This window comes from Ranitomeya imitator, chromosome 1, assembly GCF_032444005.1.
Source record: "Ranitomeya imitator isolate aRanImi1 chromosome 1, aRanImi1.pri, whole genome shotgun sequence".
Taxonomy (NCBI): Eukaryota; Metazoa; Chordata; class Amphibia; order Anura; family Dendrobatidae; genus Ranitomeya; species Ranitomeya imitator.
The window spans coordinates 350,197,195-350,217,988 of NC_091282.1; the positions used below are offsets into that span (position 1 = coordinate 350,197,195).

At 43.6% G+C, this 20,794-nt stretch overlaps 2 protein-coding genes across 2 annotated transcripts in view; one reads left to right on the plus strand and one right to left on the minus strand.

Moving 5' to 3' along the window:
- Window positions 1–3,725, minus strand: part of PES1 (pescadillo ribosomal biogenesis factor 1) — a 64,920-nt gene extending 61,195 nt beyond the window's left edge. Inside the window, exons 1-5 of the mRNA XM_069760208.1 lie at window positions 3,576–3,725; window positions 2,966–3,045; window positions 1,619–1,772; window positions 1,191–1,300; window positions 178–349 (exon numbers count right to left, since the gene is read on the minus strand). Coding sequence (XP_069616309.1) covers window positions 178–349; window positions 1,191–1,300; window positions 1,619–1,772; window positions 2,966–3,045; window positions 3,576–3,599 — 540 coding nt within the window. The 5' untranslated portion in view covers window positions 3,600–3,725. The remainder of the gene's footprint in view (window positions 1–177; window positions 350–1,190; window positions 1,301–1,618; window positions 1,773–2,965; window positions 3,046–3,575) is intronic.
- A 96-nt stretch (window positions 3,726–3,821) lies between these two features.
- TWNK (twinkle mtDNA helicase) overlaps window positions 3,822–20,794 on the plus strand; it is a 38,049-nt gene continuing 21,076 nt past the window's right edge. Inside the window, exons 1-2 of the mRNA XM_069760213.1 lie at window positions 3,822–5,205; window positions 20,331–20,571. Coding sequence (XP_069616314.1) covers window positions 3,960–5,205; window positions 20,331–20,571 — 1,487 coding nt within the window. The 5' untranslated portion in view covers window positions 3,822–3,959. The remainder of the gene's footprint in view (window positions 5,206–20,330; window positions 20,572–20,794) is intronic.

A 20,794-nucleotide genomic window follows, 5' to 3' on the forward strand; every position in this document is an offset into this window, starting at 1 on the left:
TCTGTAGGGAATATGTGGGGAAGGGGGGGCAACAGGTGCCATGAGAGGGGACTAATAATACCTCAGTGCCACTTAGCGCAAAACTAATGGGGTTTTTACTGAGATCTATTAGTCATATATACTCATATAGCAAATCCAACAACTCCAGCTGTTGAAAAATGTTGACAATTAACTCACCTTGCGTAGAGAACGACAAGCAACTACGTAATTAAGGAATTCTACACTAAGGCGACGGCAAAGTTGAATGGTCTGAACATGACACTTTCCAGTACGCCGAAAGGTAGAAAAAAGAAAGCTCATGGAAAGAGCATCATCCAGGTCACGGAGAGCATCAATAAAGGTTGGGTATCTGCAAATATAGTAAAAACATTGTGCTCAGTTCCATATAGCATTGGACTCAACAGCTGTAATGTGGGCTGAAGGAGGCTTACAAACAATAAAAAGCAAACATATTGTGGGATAATAAAAGGATACAGCACAGTATTCTCTCAAAAGTTAAAATCATTACATTTTAATTTGAAAACAAGGACAATTGAGACCATAACTGCAAAACTAGTATAAGGATTCCAATGCCCCTTTCACACCAAATGAAAATAAGCAGATAGTGAACACATTTGCATACAAAAGTCAAAAAAGTTTGAAAAGCCAGCGAGGAAATGTGTCCCTGCCTGATCCTATGGACTGCCTGATCTCTCCCCATGTACCTACCTTACAGAAAGAGACCGGTCAGTCCTCTGGAAGGGGATGCGAGAAGCCACATGGTGACCGGCCACCAGTCAGAAGAAACACAAATGTCCCAGCTGGCTTTTAAAACTACGTTTACATATCAATCACGCAGCCAGTGCCCGATCTATGCTGCTCATGGTTCAGGGAAAATAGATGTGATGACAGGTTCCTTTTAAAACTTTCATCTGGAAAAACTGCTGTGCCAGAACTATGTATAATATTTTTGCAGTATGTACATAAGCTTTAAAGTGAAAATTGACAAATGCCGCAGATTTAATATCTTTCTTTGGAATACCAATCCGCTCCAATAAACCTCCAACACTGATGAAGAAAGGAGACGAAGGACTCCATCCTAATGATCAGAAGCTCCCAGCCATCACCCCCTTGCAGGAGAGATAATGAATGCCATTTGCTGGAAAACTCCCTTAAATATATCAGGCAGTAGAATCTGGAAATGATCATACCTCTCCTTGATGATGTGGTCAAGCTTGTATGTAGGTTTGTTATCTCGAATTCGGTCTACTGAATCCCATTCCTTTTTCCCATAGGCTTTACGCAGACGACGCACAAATACCTGAAAGTAAAAGGAGCAATTTAACATTTTAAAAGGAGTTTGCTACATTTTTTATGAAGTACTCCCCAAGGAAATCAGATAGCCCTCACCCTCCCCAGGTCCAGAACTGGTTCTCTGCTGCTGCTCCTGTCCCGAGTTTTGGCTGCAGCGGTGAAGTCATATTGACAGCATTTATCACTGCTGCATCCAATCACAAGAGACTGGCGCTTTCCGAATTAAGTCATGGTGCCTATCTGCTAATGACAATATACTTCTAAGACTGTTTCCAGCACATGTCTACAATTTATAATAAAGTGGCCAGGATATTAGAAAACGTACCTTGTACTCTCTGAACTTCCTCACAATAGGTTCATGCAGTAGAAACTTAATATCCTTCAGCAGATAGAAGGTCCGGGGCGCTGTAGACCCCTTGTTCACTTTCTTCTTGTGTCTGGGTTCATGAGGATAGATTCCTTTTAAGATGCAGAGACGTCTAAATGAAGAAGAATGAGCATATCTTACTGGTTTATAGGTGTTCAAAAACTTTTTTTTTTGCCACAATATAAAATGTACAAAAAAAAAAAGTGTCGTGAAAGTGTTCCCACACTACAAACCACACACTGGGATGGGATGCTTACGCGCATTTGTCACACAAATGATAGGCTACATAGAGTGTAGCGCTATTTAAAGGCGGCAGAAATTTTTATATTTTTTAGTTTTCTGTTCTTTAGTTTGCTTACTTGAGGAACTACCATTTCCTGCCACACACAACTTCAAATGCCTGTATGTGTGTGATAAGGAAATTAGATGGTGATTCCTATTTGTGGAAGGGTCTAACATAATGGAAAAACACTAGAAAACCGCCATTCTTTTATTCTCACTAAATGCTCCCCCTTCCAATCTGATCTTTTACAGTGGTCACAGGACTTAAATATTGCTGCTGAGCTGCCACTGTCCCGAATCTACAGGTTCCTTGTGCAAGATTGGTGAGTGATGTACAGGATGTGACGGCCAAAGGGAAATCTATAGATATGTCAGTTTATGATGATGTTTAAACCACTGACACAAACCACCATCGCAGCACCGGAACGTGAACCGACAGTGTGGAGGGGATTTTATAACAACCATAAATAATAATGATTTTTCTTAACTTAGTATAAGTAACATGTAATCTTGATGAGGGCATCTGTGCCACTCTTTGCCTCTTCCACTTTCTATATAATAAATCTAGTCTGTTTCTATGTGGTAAATAACCTCCCTAGTGTAAAAACCTCAGTGTGAAAGTGCATCTAAGACACTTTCAGAACAAGGATTAATTTGGCTCTTCTCACCACTGCACCAGGAGGGGCCGGTGACGTCATATCTGCTTGCAGCATCAGGTATTGTGCACCTGTCCTATTCATTGGAACAGGACACCCGGTGATCACTGCTGCTGGTGCATGCAAGAACCATATAGATGTAGATTGTGAGCCCTCGCGGGCAGGGTCCTCACTCCTCCTGTACCAGTTATGACTTGCATTGTTTAAGATTATTGTACTTGTTTTTATTATGTATACCCCTCCTCACATGTAAAGCGCCATGGAATAAATGGCGCTATAACAATAATGTAACGTCTCCGGCCTCCCTCACAAATGAGCCCCCGTCCAATCATCCTTTATAACCAACGATAACAAGAGAGCATTTTACCTGAAATCCGGCAGGCTCAGCTGCAGCTTCTTTCGAGCCTTATTTCTTGTGATGTAGTTAGTGGCTGACCCACTCTCATACTGAAAGACAAAAAAATGACACTGGGAACCAGGACTAAAGAGTCATTGTGCAGGGACATCTGACAAGGAGAATGGTAAGAAAAGCAGTCGGAGATTTGCTTATTTTCCAATATGTCGCTCCCCTTAGATACAGGAGGAGCGCTCGGGGCCTTATGGCTCTGCGGATCTCACACTCCCGGCACACACAGATTTGGGATTTAGGCTGGGCGCTCCCACAGGAACCGTGATGACGTCGGTGAAGCGCTGCGGAATATGATGTCATCCCCCATAGATATATGTCATCATGACCTCCTTTACCGGTGACCACCCTGCATGTCAGCAGCCCCCACATTACACGGCACGTGCCCAGTATACAGGGACCCCAGGCTGACGAGATCAGTGCAAACAACACACCAGCTTGGTCTCTCCTCATCAATTTAGAGCAGAAGTGGCTGGGCGCCGCCATGTGTGTGCACAGAGACCGTGTACAGCTACAGCCCCGGCCGGCCTGCACACATACAATATCCCACACACACAGTATCTGACTCTACCTTTTTCTTTTCCAATCCTCCCATCACTACTTATGGCCGCAGTCCTCTCCGGAACTCCACACGTGTGACTGTGTTCCGCACGCTGTACTACTAAGGCCCCCACCACGTGACCCCGGCAATGCCTGTAGAAACCCCGAGCAGGCATCTACCAAGTCACCTCTGGTAACACAAAACACTATCAGGCAGTAGCGAAGACAGCAGTAATAGGCCCCCCGTACTTCCGCTGACCTCCCAGCCCGGGGCATTACACCGGAAGTGACGTCAGGGCGCCAATGTTTTTCATATGAAAGCTGTCATGATGGCGCCGCGCAGCTCCATGCGGCCGGTCCTGTGCTGTGCACGCACGGGCATTACTGAGAGGCTGGGATAATGTGAGAGCACCGGATGCGGGCAGACATGTGGCCGAGCACCGTGCTGCGAGGTGCCGTGCACAGGCTGCGGCTCCCTCCACCAGCTCGGCTGAAGCATGGCGTCGCCTCCGCTGCGTTTTCCCGCAGACATTTCCAGAAGGACCTCCTCTCCATGCTTGTTGGCTCCACGGCCCCCGTGACTGTCACAGAGATCCGCCAGTATCTCCGGGACGGCAACATCTCCTTCCATGATGGCTACAGCTGCCTGCACGTCCCCAGCCCCTTCTCCCCGAACAAGGACAACCTGCTGTTCATTGACAAGACGACAGGGAGGTTCCTGTGCAAGGACACCCTGCTGGAGGGCACCTGGGAGGACTTCAAGGACAGCATGCACCTGCTCCTCAAGGAGGGCTGCTCCTTCCTCAGCCCTGACACCATGGCCAGCCACATGGAGGACAGCGACGGTGAGGATGGGGAGAGGCAGCTGAGCGGCATGGAGATCAGCCGGATCTGGAACAAGGCGGTATGGCTCCACGATCTGGAGGACGAGGATGCCCAACTGATTAAGGCCATGTTTAACATCTCGAAAATAACTAACACTACCCTGAAGAAGTTCGGGGTGAAGTGTTTCCAGCCTACCAAAAGTCTAGTGTTCCCGTGGTACAACCCACGAGATCTCGCCATGAAAGGGTTAAAGTTGTTGTCCGCCGTGTGTCAGGCTGATGTAGTCAATTACGTGGAGACGGTTTACCCCGGGCCTTCTCACTACCATAACCTATTTGGCATTACAGTAATGGGCAAGAAGGACACCGAGGTGGTGATCACTAGCCAGGAACTGGATAGTCTGGCTGTCCACCAAGCCACGGGGGTAACCACCGTATCTTTGCCACGTGGAATCAATTGTTTGCCCCCTGTTCTTTTGCCATATCTGGAGCAGTTTAAGCGCATCACCCTGTGGCTTGGTGATGACCTGCGCGCTTGGGAAGCCTCTAAATTGTTCTCTCGGAAACTAAGCATCAAGAGGTGCTCTCTTATACGGCCCGGGGATAAGCAGCCGAGCCCGCTGAAAGCGTTAGCTCTTGGGTTTAACCTAAATAAACTCCTCAAGGCTTCTCTTCCGGCCAGCCACAAGTCCATCATTTCATTCCGCCAGCTGAGGAGCGATGTGTTTAGCCAGCTGGAGAATATAGAGCAGGTTGCAGGGGTGAAATGGGCACGATTTCCGGAACTGAACAAGCTCCTTAAAGGCCACCGGAATGGGGAACTGACGGTATTTACAGGTAAAGCTTTAGTTTAGGTGTTTAATAGGCAAGGATGATTGTTGTAGTGCTAGAGCAAACGCGTATACCGCAATTACATGGCTGGATTAGAATTATTTGGGGAGGGTGATAAGGGATTTTGATTTTAAGCAGGAACATGATGATCTCATAATACTGGACCTCCAACTGCATTACTGCCTTCACGATTGTTTAATTGCGCCCCTGTAGAGCATATTCTTGGAACACTAAAGGCAAAATTCTTTATATAAAGAGTAACTGTTTAACCCCTTAACGACCAGAGGTATTTTTTGGTTTTGCATTTTCATTTTTTTGATTCCCTTTTGATACCTTTTTTTTTTTTTTGTCAAAATGGCCATGTGAGGGCTTTTTTTGCAGGACGAGTTGTACTTTTGAACAACACCATTGGTTTTAACATATTGTGTACTGGAAAAGTTTTATTTTTTTTTTCCTACAGGTGCTTCTCACAAAATTAGAATGCCATCAAAAAGTTAATTTATTTCCGTTTTTGGGACGGACTAAACTGGGACGGACTAAACTGCATATTGGGATGATGCGATGATGGGATGATGGGCTGCAATACTAGACTCCACCACTAGATGGCAGCACATTTTACAAATGCAGCCCACAAAATGACTTCTTGTAATATAGCAAGAAGGGAATATGGGTATAATTATTGTTCTGTATGGGGATTATGGGTGAAATACACATGCTCAGGAACATACTTCATCTACTTCTAATAGGAATATGGGTATATCTATTGTTCTGTATGAGGATTATGGGTGAAATATCACAAATACACATGCCCAGGAACATATTTCATCTACTTCTGATAGGAATATGGGTATATCTATTGTTCTGTATGGGGATTATGGGTGAAATATCACAAATACACATGCCCAGGAACATACTTCATCTACTTCTGATAGGAATATGGGTATATCTATTGATCTGTATGGGGATTATGGGTGAAATATCACAAATACACATGCTCAGGAACATACTTCATCTACTTCTAATAGGAATATGGGTATATCTATTGTTCTGTATGGGGATTATGGGTGAAATATCACAAATACACATGCCCAGGAACATACTTCATCTACTTCTGATAGGAATATGGGTATATCTATTGTTCTGTATGGGGATTATGGGTGAAATATCACAAATACACATGCCCAGGAACATATTTCATCTACTTCTGATAGGAATATGGGTATAATTATTGTTCTGTATGGGGATTATGGGTGAAATATCACAAATACACATGCCCAGGAACATACTTCATCTACTTCTGATAGGAATATGGGTATATCTATTGTTCTGTATGGGGATTATGGGTGAAATATCACAAATACACATGCCCAGGAACATACTTCATCTACTTCTGATAGGAATATGAGTATAATTATTGTTCTGTATGGGGATTATGGGTGAAATATCACAAATACACATGCTCAGGAACATACTTCATCTACTTCTGATAGGAATATGGGTATATATATTGTTCTGTATGGGGATTATGGGTGAAATATCACAAATACACATGCCCAGGAACATACTTCATCTACTTCTGATAGGAATATGGGTATATCTATTGATCTGTATGGGGATTATGGGTGAAATATCACAAATACACATGCCCAGGAACATACTTCATCTACTTCTGATAGGAATATGAGTATAATTATTGTTCTGTATGGGGATTATGGGTGAAATATCACAAATACACATGCCCAGGAACATATTTCATCTACTTCTGATAGGAATATGGGTATATCTATTGTTCTGTATGAGGATTATGGGTGAAATATCACAAATACACATGCCCAGGAACATACTTCATCTACTTCTGATAGGAATATGAGTATAATTATTGTTCTGTATGGGGATTATCGGTGAAATATCACAAATACACATGCTCAGGAACATATTTCATCTACTTCTGATAGGAATATGGGTATATCTATTGTTCTGTATGGGGATTATGGGTGAAATATCACAAATACACATGCCCAGGAACATACTTCATCTACTTCTGATAGGAATATGGGTATATCTATTGTTATGTATGGGGATTATGGGTGAAATATCACAAATACACATGCTCAGGAACATACTTCATCTACTTCTGATAGGAATATGGGTATAATTATTGATCTGTATGGGGATTAGGGGTGAAATATCACAAATACACATGCCCAGGAACATATTTCATCTACTTCTGATAGGAATATGGGTATAATTATTGATCTGTATGGGGATTATGGGTGAAATATCACAAATACACATGCCCAGGAACATACTTCATCTACTTCTGATAGGAATATGGGTATATCTATTGTTCTGTATGGGGATTATGGGTGAAATATCACAAATACACATGCCCAGGAACATATTTCATTTACTTCTGATAGGAATATGGGTATAATTATTGTTCTGTATGGGGATTATGGGTGAAATATCACAAATACACATGCTCAGGAACATATTTCATCTACTTCTGATAGGAATATGGGTATAATTATTGTTCTGTATGGGGATTATGGGTGAAATATCACAAATACACATGCCCAGGATCATATTTCATCTACTTCTGATAGGAATATGAGTATAATTATTGTTCTGTATGGGGATTATGGGTGAAATATCACAAATACACATGCCCAGGAACATACTTCATCTACTTCTGATAGGAATATGAGTATAATTATTGTTCTGTATGGGGATTATGGGTGAAATATCACAAATACACATGCCCAGGAACATACTTCATCTACTTCTGATAGGAATATGGGTATATCTATTGTTCTGTATGGGGATTATGGGTGAAATATCACAAATACACATGCCCAGGAACATACTTCATCTACTTCTGATAGGAATATGGGTATAATTATTGTTCTGTATGGGGATTATGGGTGAAATATCACAAATACACATGCCCAGGAACATATTTCATCTACTTCTGATAGGAATATGAGTATAATTATTGTTCTGTATGGGGATTATGGGTGAAATATCACAAATACACATGCCCAGGAACATACTTCATCTACTTCTGATAGGAATATGGGTATATCTATTGTTCTGTATGGGGATTATGGGTGAAATATCACAAATATGTCTATGATGCCAGGGCTCACATCTCCCAGGGGTGGGAGAAGTCAATGGACATGTAATCCTGTCAGATGCAAATAGGTTACAGGATCTGTATATCCATAGCATTCTGACCATAACCCCATATAGAATAATAAATATACCCATATTCTTACCGGAAGTTAATGAAATGTTTCATCATATTTTACCAATAATCAACATATAAAACAATAATTGTACACATACGCGTTCTTACCAGGAATTGATCGAATATGACACTGGGCATGTGTATTCATGATATATCACCTATAATACCCACAAAGAACCATTATACCCATATTCCTAGCAGAAGTAGATGAAGTATGCTCCTGGGCATGTGTATTTGTGATATTACACCCATAATCCCCATACAGATCAATAGATATACCCATATTCCTATCAGAAGTAGATGAAGTATGTTCCTGGGCATGTGTATTTGTGATATTTCACCCATAATCCCCATAAAGAACAATAATTATACCCATATTCCTATCAGAAGTAGATGAAGTATGTTCCTGAGCATGTGTATTTGTGATATTTCACCCATAATCCCCATACAGAACAATAGATATACCCATATTCCTATCAGAAGTAGATGAAGTATGTTCCTGGGCATGTGTATTTGTGATATTTCACCCATAATCCCCATACAGATCAATAATTATACCCATATTCCTATCAGGAGTAGATGAAATATGTTCCTGGGCATGTGTATTTGTGATATTTCACCCATAATCCCCATAAAGAACAATAATTATACCCATATTCCTATCAGAAGTAGATGAAATATGTTCCTGGGCATGTGTATTTGTGATATTTCACCCAAAATCCCCATACAGAACAATAATTATACCCATATTCCTATCAGAAGTAGATGAAGTATGTTCCTGAGCATGTGTATTTGTGATATTTCACCCATAATCCCCATACAGAACAATAATTATACCCATATTCCTATCAGAAGTAGATTAAATATGTTCCTGGGCATGTGTATTTGTGATATTTCACCCATAATCCCCATACAGAACAATAATTATACCCATATTCCTATCAGAAGTAGATGAAGTATGTTCCTGGGCATGTGCATTTGTGATATTTCACCCATAATCCCCATACAGAACAATAATTATACCCATATTCCTATCAGAAGTAGATGAAATATGTTCCTGAGCATGTGTATTTGTGATATTTCACCCATAATCCCCATACAGAACAATAGATATACCCATATTCCTATCAGAAGTAGATGAAATATGTTCCTGGGCATGTGTATTTGTGATATTTCACCCATAATCCCCATACAGAACAATAGATATACCCATATTCCTATCAGAAGTAGATGAAGTATGTTCCTGGGCATGTGCATTTGTGATATTTCACCCATAATCCCCATACAGAACAATAATTATACCCATATTCCTATCAGAAGTAGATTAAATATGTTCCTGGGCATGTGTATTTGTGGTATTTCACCCATAATCCCAATACAGAACAATAGATATACCCATATTCCTATCAGAAGTAGATGAAGTATGTTCCTGGGCATGTGTATTTGTGATATTTCACCCATAATCCCCATACAGATCAATAATTATACCCATATTCCTATCAGAAGTAGATGAAATATGTTCCTGGGCATGTGTATTTGTGATATTTCACCCATAATCCCCATACAGATCAATAATTATACCCATATTCCTATCAGAAGTAGATGAAATATGTTCCTGGGCATGTGTGTTTGTGATATTTCACCCATAATCCCCATACAGATCAATAATTATACCCATATTCCTATCAGAAGTAGATGAAATATGTTCCTGGCCATGTGTATTTGTGATATTTCACCCAAAATCCCCATACAGATCAATAGATATACCCATATTCCTATCAGAAGTAGATGAAGTATGTTCCTGGGCATGTGTATTTGTGATATTTCACCCATAATCCCCATACAGAACAATAGATATACCCATATTCCTATCAGAAGTAGATGAAGTATGTTCCTGAGCATGTGTATTTGTGATATTTCACCCATAATCCCCATACAGATCAATAGTTATACCCATATTCCTATCAGAAGTAGATGAAGTATGTTCCTGGGCATGTGTATTTGTGATATTTCACCCATAATCCCCATAAAGAACAATAATTATACCCATATTCCTATCAGAAGTAGATGAAATATGTTCCTGGCCATGTGTATTTGTGATATTTCACCCATAATCCCCATACAGAACAATAGATATACCCATATTCCTATCAGAAGTAGATGAAGTATGTTCCTGGGCATGTGTATTTGTGATATTTCACCCATAATCCCCATACAGATCAATAGTTATACCCATATTCCTATCAGAAGTAGATGAAGTATGTTCCTGGGCATGTGTATTTGTGATATTTCACCCATAATCCCCATACAGAACAATAATTATACCCATATTCCTATCAGAAGTAGATGAAGTATGTTCCTGAGCATGTGTATTTGTGATATTTCACCCATAATCCCCATACAGAACAATAGATATACCCATATTCCTATCAGAAGTAGATGAAATATGTTCCTGGGCATGTGTATTTGTGATATTTCACCCATAATCCCCATACAGATCAATAATTATACCCATATTCCTATCAGAAGTAGATGAAATATGTTCCTGAGCATGTGTATTTGTGATATTTCACCCATAATCCCCATACAGAACAATAGATATACCCATATTCCTATCAGAAGTAGATGAAGTATGTTCCTGGGCATGTGTATTTGTGATATTTCACCCATAATCCCCATACAGAACAATAATTATACCCATATTCCTATCAGAAGTAGATTAATTATGTTCCTGGGCATGTGTATTTGTGATATTTCACCCATAATCCCCATACAGAACAATAATTATACCCATATTCCTATCAGAAGTAGATTAAATATGTTCCTGAGCATGTGTATTTGTGATATTTCACCCATAATCCCCATACAGAACAATAATTATACTCATATTCCTATCAGAAGTAGATGAAATATGTTCCTGGGCATGTGTATTTGTGATATTTCACCCATAATCCCCATACAGAACAATAGTTATACCCATATTCCTATCAGAAGTAGATGAAGTATGTTCCTGGGCATGTGCATTTGTGATATTTCACCCATAATCCCCATACAGAACAATAATTATACCCATACTCCTATCAGAAGTAGATGAAGTATGTTCCTGGGCATGTGTATTTGTGATATTTCACCCATAATCCCTATACAACTCAATAATTATACCCATATTCCTATCAGAAGTAGATGAAGTATGTTCCTGAGCATGTGTATTTGTGATATTTCACCCATAATCCCCATACAGAACAATAGATATACCCATATTCCTATCAGAAGTAGATGAAGTATGTTCCTGAGCATGTGTATTTGTGATATTTCACCCATAATCCCCATACAGAACAATAATTATACCCATATTCCTATCAGAAGTAGATGAAGTATGTTCCTGGGCATGTGTATTTGTGATATTTCACCCATAATCCCCATACAGAACAATAATTATACCCATATTCCTATCAGAAGTAGATGAAGTATGTTCCTGGGCATGTGTATTTATGATATTTCACCCATAATCCCCATACAGAACAATAGTTATACCCATATTCCTATCAGAAGTAGATGAAATATGTTCCTGGGCATGTGTATTTGTGATATTTCACCCATAATCCCCATACAGAACAATAATTATACTCATATTCCTATCAGAAGTAGATGAAGTATGTTCCTGGGCATGTGTATTTGTGATATTTCACCCATAATCCCCATACAGAACAATAATTATACTCATATTCCTATCAGAAGTAGATGAAGTATGTTCCTGGGCATGTGTATTTGTGATATTTCACCCATAATCCCCATACAGAACAATAGATATACCCATATTCCTATCAGAAGTAGATGAAGTATGTTCCTGGGCATGTGTATTTGTGATATTTCACCCATAATCCCCATACAGATCAATAGATATACCCATATTCCTATCAGAAGTAGATGAAGTATGTTCCTGGGCATGTGTATTTGTGATATTTCACCCATAATCCCCATACAGAACAATAGTTATACCCATATTCCTATCAGAAGTAGATGAAGTATGTTCCTGAGCATGTGTATTTGTGATATTTCACCCATAATCCCCATACAGAACAATAGTTATACCCATATTCCTATCAGAAGTAGATGAAGTATGTTCCTGGGCATGTGTATTTGTGATATTTCACCCATAATCCCCATACAGAACAATCGTTATACCCATATTCCCTTCTTGCTATATTACAAGAAGTCATTTCCTGGGCTGCATTTGTAAAATGTGCTGCCATCTAGTGGTGGAGTCTAGTATTGCAGCCCATCATCCCATAATCCCAATATGCAGTTTAGTCCGTCCCACTTTGGTGTTGATAAAACACAGTGGACCTACACCAGCAGATGACATGGCTCCCCAAACCATCACTGATTGTGGATAATTCATACTAGACCTCAAGCCGCTTGGATTGTGTCCCTCTCCACTCTTCCTCCAGACTCTGGGACCTTGAGTTCCAAATAAAATGCAAAACAGCTGATGTGAGCTGGAAAAGATGTGCTCAGCGCTGGAGCATCAAAGGGAGGGAGTCCGACATCGGCGTACTATTACGCCCGATGTCTGAGAGGGGTTAAAGGGAGCCTGTCACATGACAAAATGCTATTAACCTGCAGATATGGGGTTAATCTGCAGGTTAATAGCGTTCAGAATCTGCCCGGCATCGGCACTTGGAGTTCCACTGGCTGGAAGAAATGAACTTTGTTCCTCCCCGTAGTTTTCAGGTTTCAGTCACGGGGCAGCACAGGTTGTCTCAGCTGTAACCGCACCCTGGCACTGACTGACAGCTCGATCATCATTAGGACCGGATGTCAGTCAGTGATGGGGACACCGTAACAGCTGTCACTCTTTACACACAGCGGTGACTAAAACCCGAATTCTACCAGCACTGACAATATTAATTTCCTCTCAGTAGCAAGTTACTCTGTGCCGGCGCCGAGCAGGTTCAGAACTATTAACCTGCAGATCAACCTCATATCGGCAGATTGAGTTTTTTACGTGACAGATTCCCTCTAAATTTTTATATCATAAATCATTAGTACACATGAAAATAAGAAACTTTGTAATATGTCTCATCAGAGAAATCTGCTTCTTTCTTCTCCCAGACTGATCTTTCACTCTCAATTCAAGTGTGAAATCTGTATTCAGTAAAGATGATAGGTTTTACAGTTGTTGAGATAGGCGATGGCATTTGGTAAAGGGAGGATCTAGAGGCAGATATAGACTTTCTGCTGCAAGTTCTCCTGAAGCAAGGTACTGTTCTCCATAGAACTTTGAGCACCAATTGTCATATCCTGAACCAGTAATGGGAAAATCTGTATTCACTAAATACTGATTTTACCAGTGATTTGTTAAGTTTGAGAATACGTAAGTTCAGAGGTGAAAGAAGCTGATATCTCTGAGATATTACAGTTTCTTATTTTCATGTATACTATTAGTGGGGAAAATATACATCATTTTGCTGAAATGCATGCATTTTTGGCTAAAAATTTGTACAATTTGGTTTTAACACATTTGCACCGTTTTGCTTTACGTGCTCTTTATTTCCCTACAATACTGCTTGATGTCTTGTTAGTTAACAGAGAATCCAATAGTCGCTTCTTTGTAAATTTAAATATATTTTTCTGAGCTCCTCTCTGCTGACTTGTGACCACAAAGTTTACCTTAACTTTGATATATTATGGTCATTAATCGCCACATAGGAACTCAGAAATAGACAGGTAATAGTTACTAGCTACCTGTCAGAGCCGACTGATGAATTGTACGTCCCCTACCCCGCTATATTTTCATTGACCACTTTGGTTTCTCCTTCGCCTCATTGAGGGACACAGGACTGTGGGTGTATGCTTCTGCCGCCAGGAGGCTGACACGAAGTAAACTTAAAAAAAAAAAAATTAGCTCCTCCTCCATCGTATACACCCTGACACTGGCTACCAGAGACTCCAGTTCATGCTTAGTGTCTCAAGGAGGCACATCTCTGGGTCCTGGATCGATGGACCCGATTTTTTCAACATCTTTGGATTGAAGGGGCGACGGACCTTTTTGAGGGTCCGATCTCCCCAAACCATCAACGGGCAAGTACGTGCGATTTTCTCCACGTATCCTTCCCCGCGACGTGGGATTCTTCACCGGACTTAGCCCTGACCACCCTGAGGTACCTAGACTCCAGGCTGTACAGGTGCCCATAAGATGTCCGTGTGTTCCCCCCTGAATTCTACACCCCTGCGGTGTTAGCTGGGGTGGTGGACGGTCCCTCTCCTTATCCTGGGGATAATGGAGATCGGGTTCCTGCACCGTCATTGGTTCTACCCCTCGATAGTGCGGTATGATGGGGGGGCTCCTGGCATTACCTGCGGGGTCCGGCGGCTGTGTCCTCCGGGAGTGCGTGGTCCGGCGCTGCTGCGTTGGGACTGCTGCGCTGGGGCGTTGGATCTGTGGCGCTGCGGCGTTGTCCGGCGCTGTGGCGTTATGTCGGGCGACGCTGTGGCGCAGCTACGCTGCAGCGTGGTCCGGCGGCGCGCGGCGTTAGGATCAGCGCCGCTGTCCCCCCAGAGGCATCGGCTCTGCCTGGCCGCTTCGGGCGTGGAGCAGCTTCCTGGAGCCGGGACTTCCGGCCATCGGACCGCGCTGTGGGGCTCCGCCCCTTCCGGCGCGTCACTTCCGGTTCCGGCTCTCCTCGCTCTAAGGGGGGAAAAATTGAGGCCCCGGCTTCGGGCCTGCTCCAGGCCGCAGCATCGTTTGGCGGTCCCTCCCCCCTAAGGCCTGCTATGCATATAAGACAGCGCTTTTGGGCTCAGCATCATGCTTTGAGGATCCATCTCGGTACTCGTGGGGACACAGGACTGGGGTAAGTGCTTTTCCCTCCATCTGGCTGAAGCATTCCTTTTTTCCCAGTCTCTGGCCCTGGGTATAGCATTACGGATCATTATGTCTAGAAGGGTTAAGACTCACACGGTTCTTTTTACCAGTTGTGTATCTTGTAGTGCCCTTTTTCCGCACGCCCAAAGTAATCGCCTCTGTGAGGCCTGTGACCCTGAACATGTCCAGGAGCCCCCCTCCCCTGCCAGTCCTCCAGTAGTCTCTCCAGCTCCGGTCCCTCAGCCAGATGCTGTGGTAGCTCCTCCGGAATGGGTCACGTCCTTGTCACAATCCATGGCGTCCCTTACTGAAGCGATCAAATCACTGCAGACCCCGGCGGTCGGGACCGGTAATCCGCCTGTCTCAGAGAGGGCCTCGGGGTCTCAGGAGTCTGCGGCCTGCAGGGGGCGCGCGCTCACTCGACAGACGCATGGAAAGCGGATTCGCAAAGCGTCTCCCAGGCACTCAGGTGCTTCCGCATCCTGGAGTTCCGTATCTCGCTCTCCTTCCCCTGCAGAAAGCGGTGAAGTTGAGACGAGTCAGAAGGGTCTCATAATTTTGATAAACCTGGGTTTCAGGAGTCAGTAGACAGCCTAATTGAAGCTGTCAATCAGTCTTTGGGGATAGAAGACGAGCTCGTCTCTTCCTCTGATCATAAGGTCTCATTTAAGCGGTCTAAACGGGCCCATAGGGTTTTTTCCTCTCATCCTGAGTTCGAGGACCTCATTCGACGCAATAGGGAGCACCCGGACAAACGCTTTTCAGGGCAAAGCGCTCTGAAGGCTAGGTATCCTTTTGCTTCGGAACTTTGTAGTGATTGGGCAGAAAATCCTTCTGTAGATCCTCCAGTGTCCCGTTTAGCCTCTAACACGTTACTATCTCTCCCTAATGGCTCATCGATTAAGGATCCTACGGATCGTCTTATAGAGAGCTTGGCTCGTTCCGTCTTTGAGGCCTCAAGCTCAGCACTTTTTCCTTCTTTTGCGGCTCAGCTCATTTCTGACTCCACAGGAGGGAAAAGTAAATTCCTTCCTCAGCAGAGGGCCAGACAGCCTTTTCGGCGCCATTTTCAGGCTCGCTTTAGAACCTTTCGCTATGTCAGATGGGCCCCAGCATCAGGTTCTCCTGCGCAGGGTCGGCCCAATCAGGACCGAGACGGTCGGACCCCTTATTCGGCCAGTCAGGGGGGAAGAATGCGTCCCCAGTCTTCTAGACCTAGAGGATCTAGGACGCAAAGATTTTCGGCCAAGTGACTGGAGGCCTCTTCCGGGCATCTCCAAAAGGGTAGGCGGACGTCTACTTTTATTTCGCCAGGTCTGGCTTCAGGTAATCCACGACCAGTGGGTGGCAGAGCTCATATCTTCAGGTTACAAAATAGAGCTGGTCTGCCTTCCTCCTCCCCGGTTCTTCCCATCCCGTCTTCCCAAGTGCAAATCTCTTCGTCAAAGCTTGTTCAATTCCATAGAGTCTCTCCGTATCAGCGGTGTCATTTCTCCTGTTCCAAAGGAAGAAAGATTCCAGGGCTTTTATTCCAATCTTTTTGTAGTGCCCAAAAAGGATGGAGCAGTGAGGCCTATTCTAGATCTCAAACTCTTAAACAAGTTTGTCCGCGTTCAACACTTTCGGATGGAGTCTCTGCGGTCGGTCATCGCCTCTCTGGAAAAGGGAGAATTTTTGGCCTCAGTAGACATTCAGGATGCAAGGAAAATGTCGACATCACTCTGGACACCCTTTCCCGTCTAGGTTGGTTGGTAAATTTAAGGAAGTCATCTCTACGGCCGTCTCGAAAAATCTCTTTCTTAGGCATGACCTTCGACACCTCTCAAGCCTTAACTATCCTTCCCCAGGACAAGGTCCTAGCCCTTCGGCGGGAAGTGAGGAACCTTCTACAACCATACCCTCATACGATTCGGTCCGGGATGAGGGTGTTAGGAAAGATGGTTGCAACCATAGAGGCGGTTCCGTTTGCACAATTTCATCTTCGACCCCTCCAACGTGCAATCCTATCAGCATGGAACAAAAATCCTCTCTCTCTCAACCGCAATTTTCGGTTGTCTTTTCAGACCAGACAGGCTCTCGCTTGGTGGCTAAACAGCTCATCTCTTCTCAGGGGGAAGCCCTTTCCCCCAACCAATTGGCTAGTGGTCACAACAGATGCCAGTCTCCTGGGTTGGGGAGCAGTGTTCTTCCATCACACAGCTCAGGGACGCTGGTCTCCTCGGGAATCAGAACTCCCCATCAATATCTTAGAGATTCGAGCGGTCCGGCTAGCCTTGTTACGTTTTCACCATCTTCTAGCGGGTCGCCCTGTCCGGATTCAGTCGGACAACGCTACAGCGGTAGCCTACATAAATCACCAGGGGGGCACCCGCAGCAAGGCAGCCATGCAGGAGGTAAAACTGATTCTACTCTGGGCGGAGAGAAATCACTCTGTGATCTCAGCGGTCCACATTCCGGGCGAAGAAAACTGGGCGGCAGATTTCCTAAGCCGTCAGGGTCTAGCCTCCGGGGAATGGTCTCTCCACCCCGAGGTATTTTTGCAGATATGCCATCTTTGGGGAACTCCAGACGTGGATCTAATGGCGTCCAAGGTGAATGCCAAGGTGCCCAGGTTTGTCTCTCGGTACCGAGATCCCCAGGCTATCGCCGTGGATGCGCTGGTACTGTCTTGGAACCAATTTCATCTCTCATCTGTTCCCTCCTCTGGCACTGCTCCCGAGAGTAATCAAGAAGATCAAATCAGAGAGCGTGCCGGCCATCCTGATCGCTCCGGATTGGCCACGACGGACCTGGTATGCAGACCTGGTACAACTTCTAGCCGGGGTTCCTTGGCGGCTCCCCGATCGGCCAGATCTTCTATCTCAAGGGCCGATCTACCACCAGAACTCAGAGGTCCTACGTTTGACGGCCTGGCCGTTGAATCTTGGGTTTTAACTCAGGCTGGTTTTTCTCAAGAAGTGGCAGATACCTTGATCAGTGCACGTAAGTCCGTTTCGGCCAGGATTTATTATCACACTTGGAAGGTGTTTCTTTCCTGGTGTAGAGAACGCGGGCTGCCCCCTTTGCGTTTCTCCGTTCCTAACATTCTAGCCTTCCTTCAAGCAGGTCTGGATTCTGGGCTGGCTCCGAGTACCCTTAAAAGGCAGGTTTCGGCTTTATCAGTACTTTTTCAACACAGGATTGCTCCTAATCGTCAAGTCAGGACTTTTTTCCAAGGAGTCGCTCATAAGGTCCCTCCTTATAAGACTCCTTTGGAAGCTTGGGACCTTAATCTGGTCTTAAGGGCTTTACAGGACGCTCCTTTTGAGCCTCTTCAATAGGTTTCTTTGATGTTTCTCTCTTGGAAAGTTGTATTTTTAGTGGCCATAACGTCCATAAGACGGGTATCGGAGCTGGCAGCTCTTTCTTGTCGTCCTCCTTTTTTGCGATTTCATCAGGACAAGGTGGTGCTCAGACCAGCTCCATCCTTTTTGCCGAAGGTTGTTTCATCATTTCACATTAATGAAGATATTGTTCTGCCCTCTTTTTGTCCGGCACCTACGCACCGTGTAGAAAAGGCTCTCCATACGTTGGATCTGGTGAGGGCTCTGAGGAGGTACGTTTCCCGTACGGCCCCCTTTCGCCAGACGGATGCTCTGTTTGTCCTTCCGCAGGGTCGCAGGAAGGGATGCGCGGCTTCAAAATCTACCCTGGCCAGATGGATAAGGGCGACCATTCAGGAGGCTTATCGCTCCATGGGCATGACTGTTCCGGCCGGAATCAAGGCTCATTCGACTAGAGCAGTGGGGGCTTCCTGGGCCGTTCGACACCAGGCCTCAGCAGAACAGGTTTGCAAGGCTGCGACCTGGTCTAGTCTGCATACATTTGTCAAACATTATAATGTCCATTCCCAGACCTCTGCAGATGCAAGTCTGGGTAGAAGAATTCTTCAAGCGGCAGTGGCGCATTTATAGACAAACATTATCTGGATGTCTTTTTCTGGTGAGTGATTTTTCCCACCCAGGGACTGCTTTAGGACATCCCACAGTCCTGTGTCCCCCAATGAGGCGAAGGAGAAATAGGGATTTTTGGTTACTCACCGTAAAATCCTTTTCTCCAAGACGCTCATTGGGGGACACAGCTCCCTCCCTGGTAGCCTTATGGCTGCTTTGGTTATATCTGATTACATTAGTCAGTAGGATCTTTTCTAGACATAAAGTTTCTGTATTTATGCTGTTATATTATTTTTTGTGTTTTGTTCTCCTACTGCTTTTTGCACCAAACTGGAGTCTCTGGTAGCCAGTGTCAGGGTGTATACGATGGAGGAGGAGCTAATTTTTTTTTTTTTTTTTTTAAGTTTACTTAGTGTCAGCCTCCTGGCGGCAGAAGCATACACCCACAGTCCTGTGTCCCCCAATGAGCGTCTTGGAGAAAAGGATTTTACGGTGAGTAACCAAAAATCCCTATTTTATTGAGCCAGAGAAGAGTGGAGATGGAAAATGAGTAGGTGGGAAGGTGTACTGAACTTTTTCAGCTATGCCAAGGGTGCACTGGGTGCTTATACTTGGCTTGAACAGTCATTCTATGCTGATTGACTACTTTTTAACTTTTCGGCAGCCAGGAATAGACAGTGCAACACAGAGACTATAGAGGGCACACTGCAAAAGTTTTCAGGAAGCCTAATTGCAAAAATAGTTTGTAGTCCAAAATACATTCATTTAAGTAATTCTGTGTGATATCTTTAAAACATGTAGTTAAAAATCATATAACTTTTTTATTGTATGCCCTATTTGGATCTATTTGTTACAAACGGGATAGCCCCTTTAATTTGATATTAGTAAAACACTTGGTGCTTATAAATTTTAGGAATGATTTTTTAAAATGTGCAAATTCATTGTATTAACCCAGGGAACTCCCATTCACATCCATTCAGCTTTCTAGGCCCTTTGGCCATATAGCTACTTGGATTTGCTAGCCCCGTATTACTTTTTTTTTTTTTTTTTAAGTTTAGTTTTTTTTTCTGCTTTATTTTAGGCCCAACTGGCAGTGGAAAAACGACATTTATCAGTGAATATGCTCTGGACTTGTGCATGCAAGGGGTTAACACCTTATGGGGGAGTTTTGAGCTGAACAATGTCCGCCTGGCAAGAGTAATGCTGACCCAGTTCTCTCTGCTGCGCTTGGAGGAGCAGCTAGACAAGTATGACGAGTGGGCCGATCAATTCGAAGAGCTGCCTCTTTTCTTCATGACTTTTCACGGGGAGCAAAATATAAAGTAAGTTCTCAGCAACTTGACATGTACAAAATAAGAGGGGTACAAGTAGGGCATTATTAATAGAGATGAGCAAATTTGATCGGGTCCCTGCTTATTCGGCAAGCTATGGCGCTTAGCGAATAAGCTGCAGAGGGATCCCGGATACATGGAGCGCGCCGACTGATCAGGTGTCCGGCATTGCAGCTGCATGTGTCGTGGCTGTGTGACAGTGACAACACGTGCA